We start from the raw sequence: 26,904 nt of genomic DNA, 5'->3' as shown, positions 1-26,904 counted from the left end.
GCTGTAGAATGATCGTATGAACACACGGTGGCGATCTTTAAAAATAAACACAATTATAATCTGCAAAATAAATGCTGGACCCATAAGTCCTGAAGTAGTGCTTCATATATTTAGTTATAAAAACTGTACCGTTTTTTTGACAAACGGTATATTTTCTAATTTTGATGCTGAAGCGAGGCGTGTGTTTTACTCGCGCATCCCATAATACTGCGCAAGTTCGCGGTGTGTTGATACCCGGCAACAAATGGCGTCTTAAGTGGGCGGCGCCTCGTGCATTGGCAGACCGTTGGCGTTGCCTGACAGAATGTTTTGCAGATAAAGGAGTTTTCCCCCCAATCAATGATTATTCGTGACAAAACACGAATTTGGTCAATTTCGAGAATACTCATATTTCAGACTGCAACAGTGTACCAGAGGGTAAGTGTAGCAAACGTCGTTTTTAATTGTTAAACTGCCACTTAGCTATGTATCACGTAGCTAACGTTAGCTAATCATTTCATGTTCAAGAAGCGTCAATAGTATAACCAGCCAGTAGCCTGCGTGGGGGTCTTATCAGACAGGTAACTTAGCTAGTTATGTATTAGCCTGCCAGCTGCTAGTGTAGGTGTAACTAAGTCAGTGTCTTAATGAATCTATTTAACCTTATCTTGGATAAGAGCGTCTTTTTATTGACTCAAATGTAAATAAGATTCTAGTTAAGGTCTGTGGAGAAGCACAGTCACCACATATTGGTCTGGTTCCTAGAAAAGACTGGCCTTAACTCTTACCCTCTAGCTTCTAAATGTGCCAGCTACAGTAACGAGATAACGTTAGTTTTTTTCTTCAGTGTTTGCTGCTTGTTAACTTTGATAAGTGAAAAAGAAAGCCATCTAGATTAATGCAGATGTTCTCTTCGTTTCAAACCAGTTGATTCTGCTTACTCTTGCCATCCCCAGAATCACCAGAGTGCAGAAATTCAAGGAGGCGTATCGTCAACACTAAGGTGCAGGATCTTTAATCTTCCGTTTCTCCATCATTTTGTGCAGTGACTGCCACTGAGTGGAGGTGAATAAGCATACCGCCCGACCATGCTCACATCACGGGGAGATTCAGATTGTAGAACGCGCAGAAGCCTCGGTGTAGGAAGGGTTGCCTCGTGACTGACCACCCTCAAGCGAGAGGGAAAGCGAGATCGACAAGTCACTCACTCACCGAGACTGCACTGTGAGTGTGGACTCATTGCGACAGACCGGGAACGATTAGGAAAGACATCATCCACCTTTAAAGCTAGCCCAGCTTCTCAATCCTCCTCCCTTCCTTTCCCCGTTCCTACCCGAGGCGAGTTACTGTATGTACGCACCTCTGCCTGGATTGAAAACCCCGAAGGCAGTGAGTGAGGCACGCCGGCCCCGGGGTCCCCGCGCTTCGTTGAGAGAATCGCTGAAATGAGATGAGGCTCAGAAATGGAACGGTTGCCACTGCTATCATTTTCTTCACGTCGTTTCTCAGCCTGTCTTGGTACACAGCCTGGCAGAATGGCAAAGGTAAGCAAGCGAACGCTGTTGCGTTAACAGCTAGTGGCTAGTTACCACTGGATTACTGTAAATCAATGACTGACAGCTGGCTAACCTAGCTAGCTAACGTTTTTGACAGCTGTTTATGACTGGTAGATGGAAAGCAGGCTGGCTAGCTAGCAACACATTTTATAACTGAACTTACTGCAGAGACGGATAGATAGACGGACGAACAGACAGGCACTTCATATGAGGGTCTTGTTGGCTGTCTAATACTTTAGCATCTTCAAAACTAGGGCTGGGCGATATGGCCAGCATATATCACGTTATTTAAAAAAATGTTTAGATGGTTTGAGGGTATTTTATATTTTTGAATAATTAGTTATACATTTACAAGTAGTGAGTGACCCTATGGTGTCCACATACTTTTGGTCATGTACTGTATGTGGACACATGCTTGTGGAACATCTCATTCCAAAATCATGAGCATTTAATATGGAGTTTGTCCCCCCTTTTACTGTTATAACAGCATCCACTCTCTTCTGGGAATGTTTTTCACTAAAAAAAATTTATTTCACCTTTAATTAACCAGGTAGGCCAGTTGAGAACAAGTTCTCATTTACAACTGCGACCTGGCCAAGAGAAAGCAAAGCAGTGCGACAAAAACAACACAGTTACACATGGGATAAACAAACGTACAGTCAATAACACAATAGAAAAAATCTATGTACAGTGTGTGTAAATGTAGAAGATTAGGAAGGTAAGGCAATAAATAGGCCATAGAGGTGAAATAATTACAATTTAGCATTGGAGTGAAGGATGTGCAAGTAGAGATACTGGGGTGCAAAAGAGCATAAGATAACATGGGGATGAGGTAGTTGGGTGTGCTATTTACAGATTGTCTGTGTACAGTGATCGGTAAGCTGCTCGGACAGCTGATGCTTAAAGTTAGAGAGGGAGATATAAGACTCCATCTTCAGTGATTTTTAAAATTTGTTCCAGTCATTGGCAGCAGAGAACTGGAAGGAAAGGCGGCCAAAGGAGGTGTTGGCTTTGGGGATGACCAGTGAAATATATCTGCTGGAGTGCGTTCTACGGGTGGGTGTTGCAATGGTGACCAGTGAGCTGAGATAAGGCGGGGCTTTACCTAGCAAAGACTTATAGATGACCTGGATCCAGTTGGTTTGGCGACGAATATGTAGTGAGGGCCAGCTAACGAGAGCATACAGGTCGCATTGGTATGTAGTATATGGGGCTTTGGTGACAAAATGGATGGCACTGTGATAGACTACATCCAATTTGCTGAGTAGAGTGTTGTAGGCTATTTTGTAAATGACATCACCGAAGTCAAGGATCGGTAGGATAGTCAGTTTTACGAGGGTATGTTTGACAGCATGATTGAAGGAGGCTTTGTTGCGAAATAGGAAGCCGATTCTAGATTTAATTTTGGATTGGAGATGCTTTATTGAGCTGGAAGGAGGAGTTACAGTCTAACCAGACAACTAGAATATGTGTGCTAACTACAATACCATAATACCTAAAGTCCGATACCAGTAGCCAATGCTGTGGGGGAGAAGCAGTAGTGCGAGCGGAGCGCGGTTGAAGAGCAGCAGTTAGTTTACTAGCGTTTAAAAGCAGTTGAAGGTCACGGAAGGAGTGTTGTATGGCATTGAAGCTTGTTTGGAGTTTTAACAGTGTCCAAAGAAGGGCAGATGTATACAGAATGGTGTCGTCTGCATAGAGGTGGATCAGAAAATCACCAGCAGCAAGAGCGATGATATATATATTATATATATTACTGCTCAAAAAAAAAAGGGAACACTTAAACAACACAATGTAACTCCAAGTCAATCACACTTCTGTGAAATCAAACTGTCCACTTAGGAAGCAACACTGATTGACAATACATTTCACATGCTGTTGTGCAAATGGAATAGACAAAAGGTGGAAATTATAGGCAATTTGCAAAGACACCCGCAATAAAGGAATGGTTCTGCAGGTGGTGACCACAGACCACTTCTCAGTTCCTATGCTTCCTGGCTGATGTTTTGGTCACTTTTGAATGCTGGCGGTGCTTTCACTCTAGTGGTAGCATGAGACGGAGTCTACAACCCACACAAGTGGCTCAGGTAGTGCAGTTCATCCAGGATGGCACATCAATGCGAGCTGTGGCAAAAAGTTTGCTGTGTCGTCAGCGTAGTGTCCAGAGCATGGAGGCGCTACCAGGAGACAGGCCAGTACATCAGGAGACGGGAGGAGGCCGTAGGAAGGCAACAACCCAGCAGCAGGACCGCTCACCTCCGCCTTTGTGCAAGAGGTGCACTGCCAGAGCCCTGCAAAATGACCTCCAGCAGGCCACAAATGTGCATGTGTCAGCATATCGTCTCACAAGGGTCTGAGGATCTCATCTCGGTACCTAATGGCAGTCAGGCTACCTCTGGCGAGCACATGGAGGGCTGTGCGGCCCCACAAGAAATGCCACCCCACCACCATGACTGACCCACCGCCAAACCGGTCATGCTGGAGGATGTTGCAGGCAGCAGAACGTTCTCCACGGCGTCTCCAGAGTCTGTCACGTCTGTCACATGTGCTCATATGCTCAGTGTGAACCTGCTTTCATCTGTGAAGAGCACAGGGCGCCAGGGCGGAATTTGCCAATCTTGGTGTTCTCTGGCAAATGCCAAACGTCCTGCACGTTGTTGGGCTGTAAGCACAACCCCCACCTGTGGACGTCGGGCCCTCATACCACCTCATGGAGTCTGTTTCTGACCGTTTGAGCAGACACATGCACATTTGTGGCCTGCTGGAGGTCATTTTGCAGGGCTTTGGCAGTGCACCTCCTTGCACAAAGGCGGAGGTAGCGGTCCCGCTGCTGGTTGTTGCCCTCCTACGCCTCCTCCACGTCTCCTGATGTACTGGCCTGTCTCCTGGTAGCGCCTCCATGCACTGGACACTACGCTGACAGACACAGCAAACCTTTTTGCCACAGCTCGCATTGATGTGCCATCCTGGATGAACTGCACTACCTGAGCCACTTGTGTGGGTTGTAGACTCCGTCTCATGCTACCACTAGAGTGAAAGCACGCCAGCATTCAAAAGTGACCAAACATCAGCCAGGAAGCATAGGAACTGAGAGTGGTCTGTGGTCACCACCTGCAGAACCATTCCTTTATTGCGGGTGTCTTGCTAATTGCCTATAATTTCCACCTTTTGTCTATTCCATTTGCACAACAGCATGTGAAATGTATTGTCAATCAGTGTTGCTTCCTAAGTGGACAGTTTGATTTCACAGAAGTGTGATTGACTTGGAGTTACATTGTGTTGTTTAAGTGTTCCCTTTATTTTTTTGAGCAGTGTATATTTCACACACACACACAGAGAAAAGAGATGTTGGAACATTGATGCAGGGTCTTGCATCCATTCAGCTACAAGGACATTAGTGAGGTTGGGCGATCAGGAAAGCTTGTGTGGCCTTCCGCTAAGCCATTGTTGCCACTTCACAATAACAGTTCTTACAGTTGGCAGGGTAGAAATTTGACAAACATACTTATTGGAAAGGTGGCATCCTATGACTGTGCCATGTCATTGAGCTCTTCAGTAAGGCCATTCTACTGCCAGTGTTTGTCTATGGAGATTGCATGGCTGTGCGCGCAATATATATATATATATATTTTTTTTACTTTAAAATATATATACAGTGGGGAGAACAAGTATTTGATACACTGCCGATTTTTTGCAGGTTTCCCTACTTACAAAGCATGTAGAGGTCTGTAATTTTTTTTATCATAGGTACACTTCAACTGTGAGAGATGGAATCTAAAACAATAATCCAGAAAATCACATTGTATGATTTTTAAGGAATTAATTTGCATTTTATTGCAATTATTATTTATTAATAATTATGTAAAAATTCGGGCAAATAATTTCGCAATGAGCCAAGCGGCCCAAACTGTTGCATATACCCTGACTCTGCGTGCAATGAACGCAAGAGAAGTGACACAATTTCCGTAGTTTAATATTGCCTGCTAACATGAATTTCTTAACTAAATATGCAGGTTTAAAAATATATACTTCTGTGTATTGATTTTAAGAAAGGCATTGATATTTATGGTTAGGTACATTCGCGCAACGATTGTGCTTTTTTCGCAAATGCGCTTTGTTTAAATCATCCCCCGTTTGGCGAAGTTGGTTGTCTTTGTTAGGAAGAAATGGTCTTTACGCAGTTCGCAACGAACCAGGCGGCCCAAACTGCTGCATATACCCTGACTCTGTTGCACAGAACGCAAGAGAAGTGACAATTTCCCCAGTTAAAAGAAATTCATGTTAGCAGGCAATATTTGAAAATATATAATTGTGTATTGATTTTAAGAAAGGCGTTGATGTTTGTTTAGTTACACATTGGTGCACCGACAGTTTTTTTTTCGTGAACGCGCTTGTTAAATCACCCGTTTGGGGAAGTAGGCTGTGATTCGATGATAAATTAACAGGCACCGCATCGATTATTTGCAACGCAGGACAAGCTAGATAAACTAGTAATATCATCAACCATGTGTAGTTAACTAGTGATTATGTTAAGATTGTTTTTTTTATAAGATAAGTTTAATGCTAGCTAGCACCTTACCTTGGCTCCTTGCTGCACTCGCGTAACAGGTGGTCAGCCTGCCACGCAGTCTCCTCGTGGAGTGCAATGTAATCGGCCATAATCGGTGTCCACAAATGCAGATTACCGATTGTTATGAAAACTTGAAAAACCCTAATTAAACTGTCGACCTCTAATAGTGGGTGTTTTACATTACAATGAATGAAAAATGTCAGGGAGGAGTTATTGTGACAGGGTAGAAACCCAAGTGTTCCCTAGGGGACCCTATAATCTTTGGCTACGTTGAATATATTCTCTTAGCTACTTCATGTAGCTAACATATTCATGCTTCCCATATTCCTCTTTGATTTAGAAGGTACTGTTGCATAAACAACATGCTGATTTCGGTCTACAACATCACTGGTTTTATCAGGCTTTATAGCTAGTTACGTTTGCTTTGACCAAGTACATTTTATTAGCTTTTTAGCTAGCCAGCTAACTAGTGATTAGCTTTGGCGTCTAACAAGATTTAGGCCCAACTTGCTAAGAGAAGACAAACTAGCCATTTTTTGCAGATGTAAGAAACAAACTAGTGTAATTATAGAAAGCTAGTGGATTTATATTAAGAAGTGAAACCAGCATCGTTATCATCAACATTGTTGTTTGTGCTGCATTGACCATGTCGACTGAATGCAAGTGTCTCGTGGTCAAGCAACAACAGCGTCCTTGAGTGATGGAACGGGGCTACGTCTGTGTGGAAAGCGGCATGGAGAGAGAGGGATGACTAACGTATCGGAGTGAACAATAAAAATGGACGTTACACACGGCATATCGCATTGAACAAATCTAACATTAAAATACCATTAAAGAAGGTAAAGTAAAACCCGAAACCGGTCCGTGCATCAATACCGGTATATTGTAAAATACGGTATACCACCCAGCCCTATTCCAAACTGGATATTGACACAGATGGCTATGTAACAGGTTCCTCTTTGTGCAAGGGCTATAGATGGCAACCATCCCTATACTATCACAGGGGGACATAGCTGTCCATAAAAATGATCGCATCTGGCTGGCTGTGTGAGAATAGCAGGTTATTCAAGCCAGATACAGCAAAGCTATGAAAATCCACATCCATTGACTTTTGCATGCAGGCTAGCGTGCTGAGGACAAGATCAATGCTCATGTATTTTGACAGATCATCATTCAGCAGTCAATTATTTCCTGGTTTGACTTGTCTATTTATTGATTAGAAGCAATTTTACATGCTCCGCCATGACTGCTTGCTGCTCATTAAAAGTGTGTGTGGTGTGCGTGCTTGTGAAAATGTAGGCCTAGTATGTTAAGATGCCAGCTACGTCTTCTGTTTCCCCCCTCCTTTCTCTTTTGCTTCGCTTTCTTTTTGCTTCACTTTCTTTTTGCAAAAAACGAAAGCAACGTGATTCATAGGTGTGTTCCTTCCAACTAAATGCTTAGGTGGTTACTCTTCACAAAACTCAGTTTCAGAAACACACAGACACACACACACACACACACACATTCAATACTGTAATATGTGTCTGGTCCAAGGTTAACTCAGTCCAGTGTGGGAACTGAAAACGGTTATATGGGTGGCAGCGGCTTGTTATCAGCAGAGTGTAAATTAATTGTGACCTTTTAGATAAATTCCAAGCCCTCACAGTGATTTAGGTTTTTTAAAAGCTCAATGGTATCATAGCTACACAGCTCTCGAGGGAATCAAGTGCCTTTACTGCCTTAGCTAGGTCAGGCCAGCAGAGTTTCATTGCTTGGATCAAAATGAAGGACAAATTGGGTGTGTTGTGTACCAAAGCAAGGATGTAGGCTAGTACATAAGAATCCTTAGTATAAGGAAGGATTGTACATCATAAAGCATCACTCCTCTTTTCATGCTTCTATTGGTACCACCCTAACTGTTTAAGTTAAGCTTGTATGGAGAGGGCAGGCTTTTCCAAATTGCGTGTATGAGAGGTGTGGCTCATTGTGAAACCAAATACTGTTTGTTTTGTAAATGGGTTGTTCCATTTGATTTCAATCACGTTTTGACTGTACCCCTTTTTAGATTTAAACAACAATTTTAAAGCTTTCAAAGCTTTTTAAACTATTTAATAATTTATTGAAGAAACTACATTTTCACACTACATGACCAAAAGTATGTGGACACCCTGCTCGTCAACCATCTCATTCCAAAATCATGGGCATTATTTTGGAGTGCCCCCCCCCCCCCCCCCCCCTTCTGCCATAACAGCCTCCACTCTTCTGGGATGGCTTTTCACTAGATGTTGAAACATTGCTGTGGGGGCTTGCTTCCTTAAAGCCACAAGAGCATTAGTTAAGTCGGGCACTGATGTTGGGTGATTAGGCCTGGCTCGCAGTCAGGGTTCCAATTCATCCCAAAGGCGTTCGATGGGGTTGAGGTCAGGGCTCTGTGCAGGCCTGTAAAGTTCTTCCACACCGATCTCGACAAACCAGTTCTATTTCTGTATGGACCTCGCTTTGCACATGGAGGCATTGTCATACTGAAACAGGTAAGGGCCTTCCCCAAACTGTTGCCACAAAGTTGGAAGCACAGAATCACCTATAATGTCATTTGTATGCTGTAGCGTTAAGATTTCCCTTCACTGGAAATAAGGGGCCAAACCATGAAAGAAAAAAAATCCCCAGACAATTATTACTTGTCCACCAGACTTTACAGTTGGCACTAAGCGTTGGGGCAGATAGCTTCTTCCTTGCATCTGGCAAACCCAGATTTGTCCGTTGGCCTGCCAGATAATGTAGCGTGATTCATCGCTCCAGAGATTGTTTCCACTGCTCCAGAGTGCAATGGCGGCAAGCTTCACACCACTCCAGCCGACGCTTGGCATTGCGCATGGTGATCTTAGGCTTGTGTGCTGCTGCTCAGCCATGGAAACACTTCATGAAGCTCCCGACGAACAGTTCTTGTGCTGACGTTGCTTCCAGAGGCACTTTCCAGAGGAAAGAAAATGTAGCATTTTTAAAGCCAATTTCCCGCAATTCTATACATTTTGCATGGGGCAGAGATTTATTTGTTGCTGTATTAAAGCTAATTTCCTGCAATTCTATGCCTTCCATGTCTTGTGTGTTTATGATACAAGGGGTCGAAGCCTGAAACGTGTTCAAAAAATATATATTACACACACGGTACCAGTCAAAAGTTTGGACACCTACTCAGAAACTATGTAATAACACACAGAATCATTTAGTAACCAAAAAAGTGTTAAACAAATCAAAATAGCTACCCTTTGTCTTGACAGCTTTGCACACTTGGCATTCTCTCAACCAGCGTCACCTGGAATGCTTTTCCAACAGTCTTAAAGGAGTTTCCACATTTTTTGGGGGGTTACTACATGATTCCATATGTGTTTATATATCTTCACTATTATTCTAGTGTGTGTGTGTGTGTGGATATAAATAAATAAAATTCTGGGACCTGCACTCTGTATTAATCCCGTTCTAGGTACAGATCTGGTCCACCAGTTGAGTATGGAGAATCTAAGGTGTTTGTGTTGTGCATCAGTTGAGACACTGCATACTCTTGAATACAGGGTGGGTGCCTTTTCAATCCTAGAAATAGAATCAGACCACTGCAATTTAGCTGGTACCAGGGTTGGGTGGTATCCAGATCTTCATATGGTCATACCGTCCCTCTCTCAACCCCGATTTACAGTATTACTGGCTTAGTACGTAAGGTGGTGCCAAAACATGCAAAAAAAACACCCTTTGTGCTTCTATTACCAGAATGCTAACAAAATAAGCACACGTAATAGCAAATTTCCATGGAGGCTGCTATCTAAATATGCTAACGATTGCAAACTGTTTTTATTTTTGGCAAAGAAAGGCAGTACAACTCATAAAGTTGTGCATGTATACACTACCGTTCAAACGTTTGGGGTCACTTAAATGTCCTTGTCCTTGAAAGCACTTTTTTTGTCCATTTTTAAAATAACATCAAATTGATCAGAAATGCAGTGTGGACAATGTTGTAAATGACTGTTGTAGCTGGAAACGGCAGATTAAAAAAAATGAATATCTTCTTAGGTGTGCAGAGGCCCATTATCAGCAGCCATCACTCCTGTGTTCCAATGGCACGTTGTGCTAGCTAATCCAAGTTTATAATTTTAACAGACTAATTGATCATTAGAAAACCCTTTTGCAATTATGCTAGTACAGCTGAAAACTTTTGTGCTTTTTCCCCGAACAAGAATAGACTGCCGAGTTTCAGAAGAAAATTATTTGTTTCTGTCCATTTTGAGCCAGTAATCAAACCCACAAATGCTGATGCTCCAGATACTCAACTAGTCTAAAGAAAGCCAGTTTTATTGCTTCTTTAATCAGAACATTTTTCAGCTGTGCTAACATAATAGCAAAAGGGTTTTCTAATGATCAATTAGCTAATCATAGTTTATCATTTTAAAAGGCTAACACAACGTGCCATTGGAACACAGGAGTGATGGTTGCTGATAATGGTCCTCTGGATGCCTATGTAGATATTCCATTAAAAATCAGCCATTTCCAGCTACAATAGTCATTTACAACATTGACAATGTCTACTCTGTATTTCTGATCAATTTGATATTTTAATGGACAAAAAAATAGCTTTTCAAAAACAAGGACATTTCTAAGTGTCCCCAAACTTTGAAATGGTAGTATATATAGGTAAGAGCTACCAAATTTCATTTTTGAATATGTATAACGTGACCCCTGTCAATAAACAGTTGGACTCACATGTTCCCGCTTTCTCCAGTTGTGCTCTTTACAAACACGTGACTGGCTCATCTGTTCTGGGGAACTACGGTAAGCTTCATAATGTGACCGGTGAATTGAAGAACACAGTCTGCTTTATCTTAACATATTGCACAAGTTGACTGCAGGTATTTACTTAGAAAGGAGCTGCACAATATAATAATAGTTATGACGGTATTGGCAAAACCATTCCATGGCTATTTCCAAATACCCCGGTATACCGCCGAAGCCCAGCTTGTATGTCACTGAAATATTGAATTGAATTGAAATGGACTTCCAATTATTACCACCATGATGGCTGCTGGTTTACCCACTGTCAAATGTTTATTTAAGTAGGAATATCTATAATTGTATATTTCTATGATTTCAATAGGTTTCATATACTGTCAATTCTCTATAATTTAAAACAGATATTCACATTCAATTCAACATTGTGTGGACTCAACCATCTTTGATACCATTTGAAAGTTCACAATTATCATCCAAAATGAGACACCCAGCCTGTATTCAAGAGTATGCTTTGTCTCAACCAAGGGCAGAACACAAACACATCAGATTATGTAAAATAGGGTCTAAGCTACAATATATTTGAAAATAAAAAAAGTTTGCGTTTACGCGGTAGGTTGGGGTGGGTGTATGCAAACAGCAGGTCCGGAACAAGGTAGCACGTCCGGTGAACAGGTCAGGGTTCTATAGCCGCAGGCAGAACAGCAGAAACTGGATTAGCAGCATGACCAGGTGGACTGGGACAGACACAAGTTATCAGGCCAGATAGTCCTGGGGCATGGTCCTAATGCTCAGATCGCCTGGGAGAGAGAAATGGGAAAATTAGAGGTCGCCTACCTAAGATCACACAGGACACCAGATAAGACAGGAGAATTACACCAACAGGCTGATCCTAGCCCCACGGCACATGAGCTATTGCAGTATAGATACTGGAGACTGAGACAGGGGGGTTCGGGTGACACTGTGGTCCTGTCCAAAGTTTCTCCCGGACAGGGCCAACCAGTCAGGATATTGCCCTACCCACTTTTCCAAAGCACAGCCCCCACACTACCAAAGGGATATCAACCGACCACTAACTTACTACCCAGAGACAAGGCCAAGTATAGCCCATGAATATATCCACCACTGTACAAGCCCGAGGGGGTGCAAAACCGGACAGACAGGAAGATAACGTCAGTGACTCAACCCACAAAAGTTGTGTATAGTGTAAAAAAAGCCTGCTACATGGGAGAGTGTGAGCAAGCCCGTGACTAAGCCCCTGTAATGGGATCAGAGGCAGAGAATCCCAGTGGGGAGAGGGGAGCCTGTTGTTGCAACCGTTGTCATGGTAACCTGACAGCTACATGTTCTAAATTCCTCAATTTTAAAGGGTAGGAACCATGTTTTTATTCCAAGTAACAACAGTGTGGGCAAAGAAAGACTTCGGTAACCATATTGTTACTGTAACTACAAACATGGTTATGTTTTATTTTTTAAACACATTTATTCATTCATTTCCAGTTATCTTCGGAACTACCCACAATCCACTATTTCTACTTTATGCTACCGAGTTTGTATGCTAGCTCAAGCTGTCTAACATTTAGTCACACCTCATGCTCCTCAGACTTTGTGCCTATGTTATCTAGTGTGAACCCCGGGATGCTCTGTGGCCTTCTTGCCGTGGGCTCAAAATAAAATTATACCTTCTTGCTCTAATTGTGTAACCGTGGTCCCTCGTTTGCTCCTTTTTTGTTTTGTCAACTTTTCGGCATGTTCTCTGAAGTAGGCTTGGAGTTTTGTAACTTTTCCCACCTTGGCTTCCACCTATAATGACAAAGCGAAAACTTTATTTTTTTAGCTAGTGTGTGTGTGTGTGTGTGCAAATATTTTTTGAAATAAAATGTAGGTATTCAGACCCTTTGCTATGAGACTCGAAATTGAGCTCAGGTGCATCCTGTTTACATTGATCATCCTTGATGTTTCTACAACTTTATTTGAATCAACCTGTGGTAAATGTATTGATTGGACATGATTTGGAAAGGCACACATCTGTCTATTTAAGGTCCCACAGTTGACAGTGCATGTCAGAGCAAAAACCAAGCCAAGCTACGGAGTTGTCCGTGGAGCTCCGAGACAGGATTGTGTCAAGGCACAGATCTGGGGAAGGGTACCAAAAAAGATCTGCAGCATTGAAGAACACAGTGGCCTCCATAAATCTTAAATGGATTAAGTTTGGAACCACCAAGACTCTTCCTAGAGCTGGCTGCCTGGCCAAACTGAGAAATTGGGGGAGAAGGGACTTGGTCAAGGAGGTGACCAAGAACCAGGTGGTCACTCTGACAGAGCTCCAGGGTTCCTCTGTGGAGATGGGAGGAACTTCCAGAACAATCCTCTCTGCAGATTGGCCAGACGGAAGCCACTCCTCAATAAAAGGCACATGACAGCCCACTTGGAGTTTGGCGAAAGTCACCTAAAGGACTCTGACCATGAGAAACATTCTCTGGTCCGATTAAACCAAGATTGAATTATTTGACCTGAATGCCAAGTGTCACGTCTGGTGGAAACCTGGCACCATCCCTACGGTGAAGCATGGTGGTGGCAGCATCATGCTGTGGGGATGTTTTTCAGGGATTGGGAGACTAGTCAAGATCGACGGAAAGATGAACGGAGCAAAGTACAGAGATCCTTGATACAAACCTGCTCAGGAACTCGGACTGGGGCGAAGGTTCACCTTCCAACAGGACAACAACCCTAAGCAGACAACCAAGACGACACAGGAGTGGCTTCGGGACACGTTTCTGAATGTCCTTGAGTGAACCAGCCAGAGCCCGGACTTGAACACAATGGAACATCTTTGGAGAGACCTGAAAATAGCTGTGCAGCAACGCCCCCCATCAAACCTGACAGAGCTTGAGAGGATCTGCAGAGAAGAACGGGACAAACTCCCCCAAAATATGTGTCATACCCAAGAAGACTCAGGCTGAAATCACTGCTAAAGGTGTTTCAACAAAGTACTTAGTAAAGGGTCTTGAATACTTACGTAAATGTGATATTCCAGTTTTTTTATTTATTTGTAATACATTTTATAAAAAACAGTTTATGCTTTGTAGTTATGGAGTATTGTGTGTGTGTGATTTTAATACATTTTAGAATAAGGATGTAACCTAGCAAGGTGGAGAAAGTCAAGTGGTCTGAATACTTTCCGAAGGCACTGTAGCTATTGGATTTTTCATGATTTTGGTTTAATTTGAAGTTATTTCTGTTGCATTTAACATTTTCGGGAATAGGCTGGCTTGCCGGGTACTCCATTTTATTACACCACCCCATTTTCCCACATGACTTCGGCGTTCTGATCAGGAACAAAAACGATTGAAAAGTGAGGTAACTTTGCATTGGGACTTGATGCGTATGCTAATCCATATGTTACGTTTATGCTACCTACCATTTTAAATTCAGACCTTCCACTGCTTTAATTTCTTCACATTCACAACATGAAGTTAGCAGCTTGCCATAGCCTACTTGTAAATTACGTTTTTTCCTTTTACTGTGAATAAAAAGTATGCTTCTCAAAACGTTGTAAGATATGTTCTGGTAATTATATGAGCTGACTAGACAAATCCGTTATTTGTTTATACAGGTCCTAAGAAACATCAAGACTAATCAAATGTATATCAAGAAAAAAATATTAAATAGCGGTGTGCTACACTGCATTCCCCCAGGCTAAATTCCAAAGCATTTTTGTGGCAATGGACAAGAACAGCTCAAGGACAGAACTACATACATTTTAAATAGAGAGAATAAATGTAGCTCATTTCTGTGAAGCTTTGTGATTATTGAGGACAAGTTTGATGTCAGACAACAATAGAATGTAAATGAATTAATGCGTGCCAAAGACGTTAAGGTGAAAGGTAATGTTTATAATGAGGGGTTGGCAGGACTTCTAAATACATTACCGCAATCATGGCTAGGTTGGTTTGCGGAAATAAAAGTACAAGGCTTTGTTGCCGGCATTACCGTTCAAATATTAAGAGACGGCAGGAAAGTTGGCGGCGTGGTATAATTGTCAGAAATGTAATGGTATTAAAGTTGTATAATAAGTTACTTTCTTACCACTTCTACCATAGGCAAATAGGTCTAGAAAGTTTAGTTTTTAAATCAAAAGGGGTGCCAAAAAGTGGAACGATCCTAATGTCAACCTGCTGTAGGCCTAAGTGCTGTGCTCACATTATGAGAAGACACAACCCACACATGATGTGCTGTAGCTTCTGTTATGACGTGTCACTAAATATAGACATTTTCTAACAGCAGGAAATTAATTTAACACGTTCTTTCTGACTTATCGTGATCACAGTGAGTTAGTGTCAGTGAGGTATTACGAATTGTTTAGATGATTTGTTGGTATGATACATAGAAGTAGAATGAGACTGTATTATTGTCTGTGGTATGCTAGTGTATTTCCTTGTTCTGGAATGTTTTTTTTTGTCCTAGAAGTGGTCAGTCCTAGGTATCTACCAGACATTGATTCAGTGGGTTAAGATCAGAGAACGGGAAAACGTTGATTTCCATCTAAAACGCCATCTTTGAGGAAGAGGTTTGAAGAGACTATTGACACAAGCTCTGGGGTTCAGACCCTCCCTTCAGTAGAAACTTCACTGTTGTTCAGTCTTTACTCTGTAATGTTACACGGTGCTGTTCTGAAATATTGAAGGGATTCCACACAAATATACTGAAATCAGAAATCCTCACAAATGAAGAGTGAGAGAGACACACAGGAATAGGCCTCAATCATGCACTGCATTTAAAAAAAAAAAGTATTTGGTTGTCATAGTTAATGGAATGATTTATAAAACTGCACTACTGCACACATTCTTCCACTCAAGCACCCAACCTCGTGCGTGCATGGCATGCGTGGGTTTACTGTTTGTCTGCGTTTCAGAAGGAGGAACACAGACTGGCAGGCAGATAAATGTCTCCCCAAATGTCAGCCAGCGGGATGTTGAAGAGCAGCGTTGTGGCACAAAGCTTTGCATTCATAAACACTCGCTGGCTGCTCCCGCTGGCCCAACAGTCAGAATCCATAGCAAAGCTGTGCTTTGGATCAGTGTCTCTTGTGTATCACATTCAGACCAGTGAGGGCTGTTGCTTTGGTACTACAGTAGTGTTACTCATCCTACCCAGCACCACTCCCTGGGATATTATTTATTTTAATTTTACCTTTATTTAACTAGGCAAATCAGTTAAGAACCCATTGAAAATAATAATGACAGCCTAGGAACAGTGGGTTAACTGCCTTGTTCAGGGTATTCGATCTTGCAACCTCTCGGTTACTAGTCCAACGCTCTAACCACTAGGCTACCTACCACCCCAATGTTGCTGACCTGTACCTCAGATGGTTCACTGACATAATTTAGTTTCAAGTTCTTTTCAAATGCTAGTTTTAATGGAAGCGGACAGTCCTCCAAGGTGGATGAACCATAGCCTGGCTGTCCCTGGTATGCTTAAGGTTAGCAGACCTAAAATGAACACCTGCCAAATGCGGATAGATTTTGGCAGGATTGGTAGGATGTCTATTTCACCAGCCACGTTGGCAGGTGGTCAGGGCTCCACAGTGTGACAATTTCACTCGCGTTGTGAATAAAATGGTTACGTACGATCATATTTATAGTAAAATAAATGCTGCAGTAAATGTTTTCAAAGTATTTCTGCCGTTTTTGTTAAATAGCTGGTAAATTAATCGCACTGTCAAAGAACTATAAATCCCATATTACCCTATTCCACTTGCGCTGCAACACTGCCTGGCTGGAGGTTGTGCGCACATGAAGAGCTGCACACAGGCAGAAAAGTTGGTCTAATTTACTTGAAATGAAAGTCTACTGAAGTGAGACTTTGTCCTTGTGTTTCTTGGCTCTTTATACGAAACAAAAATGTAAAATCAACATGTGAAGTGTCAGTACCATGTTTCATGAGCTGAAATAAAAGATCCCAGAAATGTTCCATACGCACAAAAAACGTATTTCTCGCAAATGTTGTGCACAAATTTGTTTACGTCCTTGTTGGTGAGCTTTTCTCCTTTGCCAAGATAATCCAACCACCTGACATGTGTATTTTAACACTAATATACCCATCCATTAAAAAAATGAATTTAATATATGTCAATCTAGCAAACCAGGCAACTAAAACCAACTTTATAAACAACTAGGTTCAATGATAAGATAGCTAACATTAGACTATAACTGGCAATGGAAATGGCACTGAGATACAAATTACATTAGTACACAGATCATACACTTAACATGAGCTAGCTAGCTAACAGTACGCTTTAACTTGGATGAGCGCTTCTCTCCCTCTGTCATGGATGCCGTGGTTGCCCTTGGTTTTAAGATGTAATCCGGAGATGGGTGTTTTATACAACAGCCTTCTGTGTTCTCTTTTCGACTCCCTCATATTTGCAATCAAACTCTGCTTCCACCAGGCATTCCACTGATTTCAAAACTTGGTCCCCCAGAAAGTGGAGAGCAAGAGTTGTGGAGTTCATGATATCTTTAAAAAGAACAGCATTAGAAATGATTACCTACACATACTAAGCAGCTCATGTTATAGACAGAAGCAAGCTACATGGCAGACCAATCCAAACTCCTCTCTCGGCATGTCTAGCCCATCCATTATCTCAGCCAATCATGGCTAGTGGGAAGGTTCCTGTATTTTTCCGTGGCTAAACCAACTAGACTCATAATTGTAACTATTTGCAGATGTGATACAAGTTTATTATTAAGGCACATGAAAGTTCACATTCCAGAAGGCATTTCTACCAAAACATTATATATTTTTTTTTCGTTCAAATGCCTCTCCTGTGAAGAAGTGACGTACGACACATGCCTAATTTCTTGAAACGAGTCACATTTTATGCCGTGAAGGGTAGATACACGGAGTATCCAAGTAAGCCTAAAGAGCTTGTTTTACAATGCATCCCTTCCCCTTTTACTCTCACACCCCTTCCTGTCTTTGTCTCTATAAACCTCGTGTTCAATCTTTTTTCTCTGCCGAATCTTGCCCTCTTTTGCTCGTCTTCGACTCCATCCCCCTCAAGGTCTGTCTCCATCGCTCTGAGTCTATCTTCATCTCAAGGCCTCCTCTATCTAGCGTCTTTCATCCTCCCCTTCTCTCACACTCAGGGTCCTACTTTCTGTAATTTCCGTTTCAGTGTGGGTGTTCAGTCAGCCACAGGCAATGAGTCACTCTGAAAGTGAAGTGTTTGAATGGTCAGTGTTAGTGCATGCAGAGAACACTGTGGGAATGGTGTGGATAGACCTTGATGCTAACTGTGTCTGTATGCGTGGCTTTAGGCCTATGTTTCTTGGAATTTTTTGGGGGGGGACTGTTTTGTGTGTAAGCATTTTGGCGACTGATTTTGTGTGTGTCGGTAATTGCAATGAGAATCGGCTGTCTAAGTAGTCAAGCAGCCTACTGGATGACCCTCAAGAATGTGCACTTCTCAGTGCAAGATCTCTGAATGTAGGACTGCAAGATCTCTAACAGAAGTACTTCTCAGCAGTTTGCTGCTCTATTGATTGGTATCTTATTGTGTAGGAAGAGACCTTGCCAATGGAGGTCAGGGCAGAACATATGGGTCAAAAGGTGCTCGGTGGGAACAGGTCTGAGTGCTGATATCTGGGGTCTGTGCTTAGTTGGCTGGGAGACAGGAGGCTGTCAAGACCTTTGTCCTTCAGTAAGAGTGTCAGGAAGGGAAACGTCACTATTAGGCTAATCAACACATTTGAGGATAGAAAGGAATCAGGTTGAAATAAATCCCCTCCCGCTCTGCCTTTCTACCTCCATTCTCTCCGCTTTCTTATCTCTCTCTCGCCGTCTGTGGGCATGTTTCTCTTAGCAGCGCTGCTCTGTCGTTCTTTCGTCAGTTCATTGCAAACACAATGGTCCCAAAATAGCTGGAGAAAGGTGTGGTTATGGCAAACGAATGCTACTGACTCGGGAGATAGTAGGGGGAGCCAGAATGTGCTGCCCGTACCTTTGGAAAGAGGCAGAGACGGAATGAGAGAGCCTGTGTATCTCTTTTTGTACTTTTGTGGTCTGTTTGGGTTGGTGTGTGTGTCGTTATGGGTTGTGTGGTGTATTTTCTGACTGAGGGAGAGGGACTCTTGCCAGAAACTTCTAAGATGGACCAAATGGAGAGGAAGCGTGCGAGAGAGAGACAGTGAGGAGAAGGGCCCAGATTTAAGGAGAGAGAAGGATTGCGAAGGGGAAGAGTGCTGACCGGAGCCTTGGCCCTGAGACACTGGTGAAGTGTTTTGCTTTGCTCTTTAGGATGAGGGTACACACACACACACACACACACACACACCAGGTTTTTTTCCTGGATCAATAAGAGGCTTAAGTGGTTGGCCGGCCCATCGGTGCAGCTTGATACATTTTTGGGGGGATCATTTTAGAGGTGGTGTAGATGTTATTTTTTTTTGTAAGCATTTCACTGTAAGGTCTACACCTGTTGTATTTTGCGCACGTGACAAACTTTGATTTGATAGCTAACACAATGTGCCATTGGAACACAGGAGTGATAGTTGCTGATAATGTAGATATTCCATAAAAAATCTGCCATTTCCAGCTACAATAGTCATTTACAACATTAACAATGTCTACACTGTATTTATGATCAATTTGATGTCATTTTAAATGTCAAAAAATGTGTTTCTTTCAAAAACAAGGACATTTCTAAGTGACCCCAAACTTTTGAATGGTAGTGTATTCACCCAACAGACTCCTCTTTCCCGCATCTCTGGCGCCATTTATATTAAGCGAGCCTACCCGAAGAGTCTCCATAAGAATTGGGAGAAAAGCCCATATATATATATATATATATATATATATACACTCACACACACACACACACACCCACACAGTGGGGCAAAAAAGTATTTAGTCAGCCACCAATTGTGCAAGTTCTCCCACTTAAAAAGATGAGGCCTGTAATTTTCATCATAGACACTTCAACTATGACAGACAAAATGAGATTCTTTTTATATTTTTTTAATGAATTTATTTGCAAATTATTGTGGAAAAAGTATTTTGGTCACCTACAAACAAGCAAGATTTCTGGCTCTCACAGACCTGTAACTCTTCTTTAAGAGGCTCCTCTGTCCTCCACTCGTTACCTGTATTAATGGCACCTGTTTGAACTTGTTATCAGTATAAAAGACACCTGTCCACACCTCAAACAGTCACACTCAACTCCACTATGGCCAAGACCAAAGAGCTGTCAAAGGACACCAGAAACAAAATTGTAGACCTGCACCAGGCTGGGAAGACTGAATCTGCAATAGGTAAGCAGCTTGGTTTGAAGAAATCAACTGTGGGAGCAATTATTAGGAAATGGAAGACATACAAGACCACTGATAATCTCCCTCGATCTGGGGCTCCACGCAAGATCTCACCCCGTGGGATCAAAATGATCACAAGAACGGTGAGCAAAAATCCCAGAACCACACGGGGGACCTGAGTGAATGACCTGCAGAGAGCTGGGACCAAAGTAACAAAGCCTACCATCAGCAAGGGCATTGAAGATGAAACGTGGCTGGGTCTTTCAGCATGACAATGATCCCAAACCACACCGCCCGGCAACGAAGGAGTGGCTTCGTAAGAAGCATTTCAAGGTCCTGGAGTGGCCTAGCCAGTCTCCAGATCTCAACCCCATAGAAAATCTTTGGAGGGAGTTGAAAGTCCGTGTTGCTCAGCAACAGCCCCAAAACATCACTGCTCTAGAGGAGATCTGCATGGAGGAATGGGCCAAAATACCAGCAACAGTGTGTGAACCTTGTGTAGACTTACAGAAAACGTTTGACCTCTGTCATTGCCAACAAAGGGTATATAACAAAGTATTGAGAAACTTTTGTTATTGACCAAATACTTATTTTCCACCATAATTTGCAAATAAATTCATTAAAAATCCTACAATTGATTTTCTGGATTTTTTTTCTTCTCATTTTGTCTGTCATAGTTGAAGTGTACCTATGATGAAAATTACAGGCCTCATCTTTTTAAGTGGGGAAACTTGCACAATTGGCTGCTGACTAAATATTTTTTTGCCCCACTGTATATGCAATAGTTTGGGCCGCCTGGCTCGTTGCGACCTGTGAACAATTTGCCAGAATTTTGCATAAGTATGACATTGAAGGTTGTGCAATTGATCAGCAATATTTAGACTTAGGGTTGCCACCTGTTTGATAAGATACAGGACGGTTCCGTATTTCACTGGAAGAATAAACATTTTGTTTATATTTGACCATATTAATGACCTAAGGCTCATTCCTGTGTGTTATTATATTATAATTAAGTTTATGATTTGATAGAGCAGTCTGACTGAGCGGTGGTTGGCAGCAGCAGGCTCGTAAGCATTCATTCAAACAGCACTTTACTGCGTTTGCCAGCAGCTCTTGAAGCATTGCGCTGTTTATGACTTCAAGCCTATCAACTCCCGAGATTAGGCTGGCAATACTACTCATGTTCTGAGCAAGGAACTTAAACGTTAGAATTTTTACATGGCAATATTGCACTTTTACTTTCTTCTCCAAAACTGTTTTTGCATTATTTAAAACAAACTGAACATGTTTCATTATTTATTTGAGACGAAATAGATTTTATTTGATTATATGAAGTTAAAATAAGTGTTCATTTGGTATTGTTGTAATTGTCATTTTATTTATTTATATACAGTGGGGGAACAAGTATTTGATACACTGCCGATTTTGCAGGTTTTCCTACTTACAAAGCATGTAGGGTCTGTCATTTTTATCATAGGTACACTTCAACTGTGAGAGACGGAATCTAAACAAAAGTCCAGAAAATCACATTGTATGATTTTTAAGTAATTAATTTGCATTTTATTGCATGACATAAGTATTTGATCACCTACCAACCAGAAAAATTCCGGCTCTCACAGACCTGTAGTTTTTCTTTAAGAAGCCCTCCTTTTCTCCACTCATTACCTGTATTAACTGCACCTGTTTGAACTCGTTACCTGTATAAAAGACACCTGTCCACACACTCAATCAAACAGACTCCAACCTCTCCACAATGGCCCAGACCAGAGAGCTGTGTAAGACATCAGGGATAAATTGTAGACCTGTACAAGGCTGGGATGGGCTACAGGACAATAGGCAAGCAGCTTGATGAGAAGGCAACAAACTGTTGGCACAATTATTAGAAAATGGAAGAAGTTCAAGATGACGGTCAATCACCCTCGGTCTGGGGTCTCATGCAAGATCTCACCTCGTGGGGCATCAATGATCATGAGAGGATGTGAGGGATCAGCCCAGAACTACACGGCAGGACCTGGTCAATGACCTGAAGAGAGCTGGGACCACAGTCTCAAAGAAAACCATTAGTAACACACTACGCCGTCATGGATTAAAATCCTGCAGCGCACGCAAGGTCCCCCTGCTCAAGCCAGCGCATGTCCAGGCCCGTCTGAAGTTTGCCAATGACCATCTGGATGATCCAGAGGAGGAATGGGAGAAGGTCATGTGGTCTGATGAGACAAAAATAGAGCTTTTTGCTCTAAACTCCACTCGCGCGTGTTTGGAGAATAGAAGGATGAGTACAACCCCAAGAACACCATCCCAACCGTGAAGCATGGAGGTGGAAACATCATTCTTTGGGGATGCTTTTCTGCAAAGGGGACAGGACGACTGCACGTATTGAGGGGAGGATGGATGGGGCCATGTATCGCGAGATCTACACCAACAACCTCCTTCCCTCAGTAAGAGCATTGAAGATGGGTCGTGGCTGGGTCTCCAGCCATGACAACGACCCGAAACACACAGCCAGGGCAACTAAGGAGTGGCTCCGTAAGAAGCATCTCAAGGTCCTGGAGTGGCCTAGCCAGTCTCCAGACCTGAACCCAATAGAAAATCTTTGGAGGGAGCCGAAAGTCCGTATTGCCCAGCGACACCCCGAAACCTGAAGGATCTGGAGAAGGTCTGTATGGAGGAGTGGGCCAAAATCCCTGCTGCAGTGTGTGCAAACCTGGTCAAGAACTACAGGAAACGTATGATCTCTGTAATTGCAAACTAAGGTTTCTGTACCAAATATTAAGTCTGCTTTTCTGATGTATCAAATACTTATGTCATGCAATAAATGCAAATTAATTACTTAAAATCATACAATGTGATTTTCTGGATTTTGTTTTTAGATTCCGTCTCTCACAGTTGAAGTGTACCTTATGATAAAAATGACAGACCTCTACATGCTTTGTAAGTAGGAAAACCTGCAAAATCATCAGTGTATCAAATACTTGTTCTCCCCACTGTATATATAAAAAAATGCGATTTATTTATTTTTTCCCGTTTAAAAAAAAATCGGTATCGCTGTTGAAAAATCATAATCGGTCGACCTCTACTAGACATCTTACAAATTCAATCTGGGGTGCCAGAGTACGCTCTGGGCATTTGGAAATGCCTTTTGGCAAACTCCAAACGGGCTCTCATGTGCCTTTTCCTGAGGAGTGGCTTCTGTCTGGCCACTCTACCATGAAGGCCTGATTGATGGAGTGCTGCGGAGATGGTTGTTTTTCTGGAAGTTTCATCCATCTCCAGAGGAACTCTGGAGCTCTGTCAGAGTGACCATCTGGTTCTTCAAATTGTATTGGTCACATACACGTGTTTAGCAGATGTTATTGCGGGTGTAGCGAAATGCTTGTGCTTCTAGCTACGACAGTGCAGTAATATCTAACAGTTTCACAATACATACCCCAAAAAACATGTAAATATAAGTTAGGAATGGATTAATAATATATATACATATGTCAGTGCTGCATTGGACTAAGGTACAGTGGCATAGCAGAGTACAGTATATACATATGAGATGGGTGATGCAATATTTACAAACAATTAAAGTGACTAAAATACCGTAGAATAGTTTAGAGTACAGTTTACACATATGAGATGAGTAATGCAAGATACGGAGACATTATTAGTGACTAGTGATCCATTTCCTTGAGGTGGCCTGTGATTTTAATCTATGTCTATAGGCAGCAGCCTCTGATGTGCTGGAGATGGCTGTTTAACTGTCAGTGGTGTAGTATAGAATACAATACATATGAAATGAGTGGTGCAATATGTAAACAATTTTAAAAAGTGACTAAGATACTGTAGAATAATGTGGAGTGCAGTTTATACATATGAGATGAGTAATGCTAGACACGGAACATTGTTAAAGTGGCTAGTGATCTATTTCTAAAAGTGGGCAGTGATTCCTAATCTATATCTATAGGCAGACGCCTCTAATGTGCTAGTGATGGCTATTTAACAGTCTGATGGCCTTGAGATGGAAGCTGTTTTTCAGTCTCGGGCCCAGCTTTGATGCACCTGTACTGACCTCACCTTCTGGATGATAGCGGGGTGAACAGGCAGTGGCTTGGGTGGTTGTTGTGCTTGATGATCTTTTTGACCTTCCTGTGACATCGGGTGCTGTAGGTGTCCAGGAGGGCAGGAAGTTTGCCCCCGCACCAACTTCTGGAGAGCTTTGCGGTTGTGTGCGCTGCAGTTGCCGTACCAGGAGGTGATACAGCCCGACAGGATGCTCTCAATTGTGCATCTGTAAAAGTTTGAGGGTTTTAAGCCAAGTTTCTTTAGCCTCGTGAGATTGAAGAGGTGCTGTTGCGCCTTCACCACACTGTCTGTGTGGGTGGACCATTTCAGTTTGTCAGTGATGTGTAAACTGAGGAACTTGAAGCTTTCCACCTTCTCCACAGCGGTCCCATTGATGTGGATGGGGGGGTACTCCCTCTGCTGTTTCCTGAAGTCCACGATCATCTCCTTTTAGTTTTGTTGACGTTGAGTGTGAGGTTATTTTCCTGGCACCACACTCCCAGGGCCCTCACCTCCTCCCCGTAGGCTGTCTCGTTGTTAGTAATCAAGCCTACTACTGTTGTCGTCTGCATACTTGATGATTGAGTTGGAGGTGTGCTTGGCCACGCAGTCATGGGTGAACAGGGAGTACAGGGGGGGGCTGAGCATGCACCCCTTTGGGGCCCCGTGGTTGAGGATCAGTGAAGTGGAGGTGTTGTTTCCCACCTTCACCACATGGGGGCAACCCGTCAGGAAGTCCAGGACCCAGTTGAACACGGCGGGGGTCAAACCCAGGGCCTCAAGCTTGATGATGAGCATGAAAGGTACTATTGTGTTGAATGCTGAGCTATAGTCAATGAACAGCATTCTTACATAGGTATGCCTCCTACCCAGATGGGACAGGGCAGTGTGGTGGCGATTGCATCGTCTGTGGATCTAAGACGTCGGTGTCCGCCATGTGGCTGGTTTTCCCTTTATAATCTGTGATTGTCTGTAGACCCTGCCACATACGTCTAGTTTCTGAGCCGTTGAACTGGGACTCAACTTTGTCCCTATACCGACGTTTAGCCTGCTTGATTGCTTTGCGGAGGGAATAACTACACTGTTTGTATTCTTCCATATTCCCAGTCTTCTAGCCCTGGTTAAATGCGGTGGTTCGCACTTTCAGTTTTGCGGTAATGCTCCCTTTTATCCACGGTTTCTGTTTGGGGTAGGTTTTAATAGTCACAGTGGGTACAACATCTCCTATGCACTTCCTGAAACTCATTCAATATATCGATATTTGTCGATATAGTTTTCTGAAGCTCTGAACATATCCCAGTCCGTATGATCAAAACAATCTTGAAGCATGGATTCCAATTGGTCAGACCAGCGTTGACTAGTCCTCATATAAGGGCCTCCCCCACCTTCCTGTTTGAGTTTCTGCCTATAGGAGGGGAGGAGCAAGATGGATTTGTTGTCCGATTTGCCGAATGGAGGACCTTCTATGCATTCTGGAAGGTACTATAGCAATGGTTGGGGTTTTTAGCAGCGCCAACAGAGATGGCAGCATCGCGACTAGTTCTTAAGGTTCTTGGTCACCTCCCTGACCAAGGCCCTTCTCCCCCTATTACTCAGTTTGGCCGGGTGGCCAGCTCTAGGAAGTCTTGGTGGTTCCAAGCTTTTTCCATTTAAGAATGATTGAGGCCACTGTGTTCTTGGACATTTTTTGGTACCCTTCCCCAGATCTGTGCCTCGACACAATCCGGATTTTGGAGCTCTACGGACAATTCCTTCGACCTCATTGTTTTGCTCTGACATGCACTGTCAACTGAGACCTTCATATAGACAGGTGTGTGCCTTTCCAAATCATGTCCAATCAATTGAATTTACCACAGGTGGACTCCAATCAAGTTGTAGAAACATCTCAAGGATGATCAATGGAAACAAGATGCACCTGAGCTCAATTTCGGAGTCTGAATACCTTTGTAAATAAAGTATTTCTGTTTTTATTTTTAATATATTTGCAAAAATGTATAAAAAACACGGTTTTTGCTTTTTCATAATGGGGTATTGTGTGTAGATTAAGGAAAACATTTAATTTAATCCATTTTAGAATAAGGCTGTAACATTGTGTAGGCTAGGCTACCTAGGCCTTTTTAATCCCAAATTGACTGGAATTAATCCAACACGATGCAACCCTACATACAGCAAGCTCAGCCCTGTTAGTGTTTGTCCAATAGCATTTGTCTGTTTGTGTAAAGGGTTTTCATCCTCTCTAGGGCCAAGAGTTTTTTTATTTTTTATTAACCTCTCTAGGCTAGATGGGACGCTACCGTCCCACCTGACCAACATCCAGTGAAAGTGCAGGGCGCCAAATTCAAACTACAGAATTGTAAATATTTAACATTCTTGAAAATACACATGCAATATGTCGAAATAAATCTTAACTTGTTAATCCAGCCACGGTGTCAGATTTCAAAGGCTTTACGGTGAAAGCAAACCATGCAATTATCTGAGGACAGCACCCCATCAAACAAACACAGACAATCATATTTCATCCCGCGACACAAATCTCAGAAATAACGTATAATTCATGCCTTTGAAGAGCTTCTTCTGTTGGCACTCCAATATGTCCCATAAACATCACAAATGGTCCTTTTGTTCGATTAATTCCGTCGTTATAACTCCAAAATGTCAATTTATTTGGCGCGTTTGATCCAGAAAA

General features: G+C 42.5%; 1 protein-coding gene across 2 annotated transcripts in view; it reads left to right on the top strand.

The window, feature by feature from the left end:
* Positions 1-260: 260 nt before the first annotated feature.
* The window catches only part of LOC111959658 (alpha-1,3-mannosyl-glycoprotein 4-beta-N-acetylglucosaminyltransferase A), a 55,030-nt gene continuing 28,386 nt past the window's right edge, over positions 261-26,904 (top strand). Inside the window, exons 1-2 of one of the 2 annotated variants that reach the window (XM_023981389.2) lie at positions 261-417; positions 1,026-1,523. In XM_023981389.2, coding sequence (XP_023837157.1) covers positions 1,430-1,523 — 94 coding nt within the window. In that variant the 5' untranslated portion in view covers positions 261-417; positions 1,026-1,429. Of the gene's footprint in view, positions 418-935; positions 1,524-26,904 lie in introns of both variants that reach the window. The other variant, XM_023981388.2, reaches the window with a different exon arrangement.

Source organism: Salvelinus sp. IW2-2015, linkage group LG36 (assembly GCF_002910315.2).
Source record: "Salvelinus sp. IW2-2015 linkage group LG36, ASM291031v2, whole genome shotgun sequence".
NCBI lineage: Eukaryota > Metazoa > Chordata > Actinopteri > Salmoniformes > Salmonidae > Salvelinus > Salvelinus sp. IW2-2015.
This window is presented reverse-complemented; position numbering and strand designations above follow the sequence as displayed.